At 35.0% G+C, this 5,686-nt stretch overlaps 1 protein-coding gene across 1 annotated transcript in view; it reads right to left on the reverse strand.

Annotated features, from left to right (window-relative positions):
- The window catches only part of MALRD1 (MAM and LDL receptor class A domain containing 1), a 58,413-nt gene that overhangs the window by 26,161 nt on the left and 26,566 nt on the right, over positions 1-5,686 (reverse strand). The window contains exon 7 of the mRNA XM_031554038.1: positions 4,904-5,316. Within this exon, the coding sequence (XP_031409898.1) occupies positions 4,904-5,316 (413 nt within the window). The remainder of the gene's footprint in view (positions 1-4,903; positions 5,317-5,686) is intronic.

The following is a 5,686-nucleotide window of genomic DNA, read 5'->3' on the forward strand; positions in this document are numbered from 1 at the left end:
TATATATATTTTTTTTTCAAAATAAACAAAATAAAAATGCTTAGAAACAGGACAAATTAAGATGTCTAGGATTTGGAAATGTCGTTTGTGAACATGTATTATTTCAAAGTGACAAAATCTCCTTCAGTTTAATTTTGACTGGCAAATGCACAGCAGTTTACATAAAATCTTGACTTGATTTTTTATGTATGAGTTATTATCTGCTCATAATTAATTATTGTAAATAAGCTAAAATTCAGACAGTGGCAGAGAGCTTGTTAAGCTAATTTATATAGTTATTAACAAGACAAAAACCAAGCTCTATAAACTACTCTGTTTTTCAGTGGGACTGTGTTCAGTTTTGACTGATGTGAACTGGTAGTTGAGAGGCTTCTCTCCCCACAACTCCCTGTGACCATCTAGCCAGCTGCAACACTGTGAAGACATGCTTATTTATCACCTCCTACCAACCTTTCCCTGGAGGAAATAAAATTCCTATCTCTTCTTAAGTAGTAATACCTTTATTAAGGTATAGCAATATCCAGTGACAGAGCTGATATCACGCTGCAGGAGTAAGGTAAACTGGAAAATCTTCCTATTGCCACAATGGTAATAATAATATCAATAAATTAATTAATACGTCCCCTTCTTCCCCTTTTTATATTTGTCTTTCATATTTTTATTTACTTGGGGAGTGGTATATAGCAAGGATTCAGTCAGTAAGACAGAAAAAAATGCATAGGTGCATGCTCAAATAAACATCTCTTAAAGGACTTTGTGTACATTCAAGTATTAGAGGTATTGTTCCAACCGATATTAAGGAGGCATAATTTATTGGTTTCTTTTCAATTGTGGTTTCTTTAGAGATTTTAGAAATGAGAACCATATTGTCTTGCTTGTGGTAGTTTAAAATTTAAAATAAAATTTATTAATAAGCGAGTTCTGCAGTATAAAACTTTTGCCTGCCACTGCGGTTAAACATCGACCACTTAAATAATTTGCCTGCAAAATTCTGCAAACTTCATAAGCTATTATTAAACTATCTCCAGGGAATTCATCTACCATGAAAATCATTTCACATCTCATTTATTATTTGAATGAGGATGAATAGTTCCCAAATTTTCCATCTTCAGAACTTCAAGGTCTAGTCTGAATGAAGACTATAGAGGTGGCAAGAGGTAAGCTACATAAAATACGTTTCTTATGGAGTAAGAAGCAAAACATATTAGAATGACACCTTATATGCAAAAATTATTGATATCTTTATATTTTGAGCCAAATAGATTTTTGAAGGGTGAAGGAACACTATAACAAATGTTTATAGGATAATTACAATGAGTAACATTGTTCTGTACACGTTCTATTTTTATAGCAATCCATAGTTCTATCACTATTCAATTCCCTCAGAAGATTAGCAAAATTAAATCTTAATTTCCATATAAACATAGTTTTAGCTAGTGTGGAATTCACTGAGGTACGGAAAACTCTAAAGGTATCTGAATGCACAGGAAATAGAGATTGAAGTCTTGATGTACGTAGTTAGTCACGTGGACAAACAACATATTGGGTCTGTCACAGGAAGTATCAACAGTATTATATAGTGATTTTATTAGAAGTAGAACTTGCTCATTGTGATTAGGGCTATAACAGTTATCTCTGGTGAGAGACCAGGTAGTTTGGTTGGAAGGGGATAGAAACATACGAGTATAATAGTACAAACAAAATTAAAGACTATTTTGTTATAAGTTTCTGAAAGCAAACGTGGGAAAGAAATGTACTTCACTGTGTACCTCTGAAATAAACTAATCTATATTTTAGAAGTGCTACATATACACAAAGGAAAAGTGTCAAAACAAGTAGTTTCTTATGAGACAATAGAATTTGTGTATGTTCTTGGACAAACTATAGAGCCACTCATTGTATTAAATCTATACCAAAATTTCTTTCTTGTTATAAAAATATCTTCATCCAGTGAAGTCACAGTAAGTCTTCACTCTATGACCATTTTTTCAAGAACATATGAAGATATTCCCATCTCAAGAATTATACAACAAAGGAAAACTACTTAACAAGTAAAGATAAATTCTAAGAAAAAAATGTGACTAAAGAAATACCGTCATACTAGAAGGTGTTGATATTTCTAACAGTACAGACATGAAGTATTCTACAGAATTTGGCCTGGCACAGCTCCCAAACACATAATAATATCACAATCATTTCTATAAGCCAGGACATACTTTAACAAGATCTGAGGCTTGAATAGCAATTGTACAGCGTAAATCTAATTAACGTCTATAAATATCTAAGGTGTGGGAGACAAAGGGATGAGGCCAGACACTTTTCAGTGGTGTATGGCAACAGGACATGGGGAAATGGCCACAAACTGAAGCATAGGAAGTTCTGGACAAATGTGAGTAAGAACTTCACAGTGAGGGTCATGGAGCACTTGAACAGGCTGCCCTGTGTGGAGTCTCGTCTGGAGATGGTCAATACGCGTCTAGACTCCTACCTGTGCAACCTGGTCTAGGGAGCCTACTTCGGCAGGGGAGCTGGACTCAATGATCTCTAAGGGTCTGTTCCAGCACCTACAATTCTGTGACTCTGTGATTATGTGAAATCTGAAAACCAAAGACTAATGTATAACAAGTTAACAGGTATCAGAGATGAAAGAAGCCAACACACAGAAGAAACACAGGCAATGCCTGGAGAGGGAATTATCAAGCTGCAACAAACACAGATGAATAATAGTAAGTATGAAGCATAATTGCAGAAATGAAAAGCCACAGAAACTAATGGCAACATTTAATAGACAAAAAAAAAGAATTAAAAATCCACAAATCTCAGCAGATTATTGGGAAAAGCACAAAGAATAGTGGGGAAAGAAAGCTTAAGTGAAAGTTAAAAATGAAGTTGTTGCTAGAGTGGAAATCCCTTATGACAAAATACTTGAGAGAAAATTACTACCAGCAAATGACCAAGAGTGATAACGGAAAAATGAGCACAAGTGGGTATTAGAAGTCTAATAAACAGAGAAGTCCTTGATAAATTTAGAGCATCTTTCAACACTGGATTTTGATGAAAAATATAAATTTGACCAACAAAATTTAATGAACTCCAACTCATATGTCAGCATAATTGAGGCTTGGAACAAGGAAACAAGCAATCAAATCAAGCCAGAAGCATCCTATAGGATGGTTCTTACAGTTTTTGTTGTTGTTCCTAGAACTCTGAGGGGTTCCTCTGTGCCTTCTCCTCTGCTCCAGAATCGGATGTTGTGCCCATCAACTACTGAATTTGGAGACACTTCTCATTGCAGTCTCTGAGCCTTAGCACATATATGAGGAAGTTATCATCAAGATGTTTTAGGATTCTCCGGCACTGTTTGTGTCAGTTGCATGGTGTTCCCAATTAACATCTGGCAAGTTGAAGTCTCCATAAAAACCTAGATGTCTCTCTTAGCTCCTTAAAGAAAAATTACTCAGCGTCATCATTGTGAGTATGTGTCCTATAGTAGACTCACATAGTGGCATCCCCTTTATTTGCTTATCCCTTAATCCTTATGCAGAGGCTCTCAACCATGTTGTCACCAACTAACAGCTCCACACAGTGCAGCCAGCCCCTTCATTACATATAGCATCGCTCTGTTACTTCTCCTGCCCTGATCGTCTCCTCTGCAGAGCCCATAGCTGTCCATCACAGCACAGCAAAGTTGTTTTCTAATGTCTCATGTAGAAATGACGATCAGTGACTGCAGTGAGGAGTGTTTCCCAGTTCAGCAGTTGATGGGTACATCAGAGTCTGGCACAGGGAAACTCTTCAGGGTTCTAGGACATAAAAACAACAATGACAAAAACTGTCACTACAGTCCTATAGAACTTTTCTGTCTCAGAGATGCTGCAAGGGATCTGAACTCACACTGTATTATATGACATCAGAAGGGTTAAGATATATTTTTTTAATAACATTGTTTGCAATAGAATAAAGCTCTCTTAATTATGACAAAAAGATGACTACAATGCTCAGGGGGATTGATTTGCTCTTTCTACATAACGCAATAATTTCCCTTTTCTGTATCCAGAGAAATTTGAGTGAATAGAGCAAACTGAAACAGCTACATTTATCTAGAGATGTAAAAATAGAATCTCTGCACGTTCTTTTGAACAGAAACTATGTCAGGTTTTATGATTATTCAATGAGGATGAAAGCAAACACCATTCACCATTGATAAAAGTTAGGCTATGATGGACAGATTGTTACTTTACTGTCTTTTCAAATGCACTTATAAGAAAAAAGCATGTAAGTAGACATCTCAGGGATGTGAAAATAAATTTGATATAAAGAGGAATATGTGTTATCAGTTACCTTATGTAGATGCTTATCTTTTAAATTTGCAAGAGAAAAAGTAAAGGTATGAGTTAAAAAAATCTAGGCCATCTTCGGAGTCTGCAGTTTTTTACCCACTAGGTACCTACAAAAAAAAAAAGAAAAAAAGAAAACAACAAAAAAAAATTCCTGCTTTATAGTATCAAGTAAATCTAAACATTTCCTTTTCAACCTGAATATCACTATGAGATATTAAGCACTTCAAACACTGGGGAAACAATCCAGAAATGTAAGTAAGCTGTTTTGTAGCAGAACTACAAAGAAATTTGTTGTAAACAATGCTCAAAAGAAAATCTCCTACTTTAAATATCATTTGTTCATACTCAAAAGATTATTACCTCTTTAGAGATGGGAGAAAATAAATTCCACAAAAATAAAATAAAATAAAATTCAGACGTATTCCTCAAAGAAAATCAACCCACAAACATACTTCAAAGTTATCAGATGGTTACTAAGAGCTTTTAGATTGCACTGTCATTTATAAAATTCCAGAGTTTTATGCTGCCTCAAGAGAACATATCACAACCTAGAGGGAACATACCTGAAATGGCTTAGAGCTGCTGATGTACAGTGTCTGTCTTATCCATCTTCCACCTTGATTTCCATACTTGTACCACAGCAGTATTCCCTTGGTATTACTCATAGTTCTCTGGAAGACTGACAAAGTGTAAACTTGCTTTCCAGACATATGATAATGAAAGCGGAAAATGCAGGTTCGATTGTAAGTGGGGTTGAAGAGAGGACTAAGCAAAACTGCTTTATCTTCAAATTCTTGTGGCTCTGAAGACTCCATGTACAGGTAATGTCCCAGACTAGTGCCTGTTGTGTGATCCTTTAATGGTCCTGTATTAACTGTAGGGGTTGGTCCTTGTATCCTGATCCAGTCAAAGTCATCCTCAGTGTCCTGTGCCCAATTGCATAGCCCATTTTCGAAGTCACACTGTAGGTCAGGGTCTGAAATGTATGCAGAACAGAATGTCAGGTGTAAAGTAGAACAATATCAGAAAGTTGTATTGCTTTAATATACTCTTTATTCACTGTCTTTCTGAGAAAAAGAAAATAATTTGTTTATTTTTGCCTTTTCAGATACATATAATATAGACCCATTTGATTTTTGAAAGAATTCTCCCCCCAAAAAAACACAAATTTACCCTTGTATAGACAAAAATAAAATAAAATGGAAGAAAAGCCTTTAGTTAACTTCTTTCTCTCTCATTACATCTGATAATCAATACTTCATTCATTCATTCAATAAATACTGTGAAGAACTATTTAATAGCATGAAGAGTAAAATGATTTATGCATTTTTATAATTAAAGTATGA

Source organism: Meleagris gallopavo, chromosome 6, assembly GCF_000146605.3.
Source record: "Meleagris gallopavo isolate NT-WF06-2002-E0010 breed Aviagen turkey brand Nicholas breeding stock chromosome 6, Turkey_5.1, whole genome shotgun sequence".
Classification (NCBI taxonomy): Eukaryota; Metazoa; Chordata; class Aves; order Galliformes; family Phasianidae; genus Meleagris; species Meleagris gallopavo.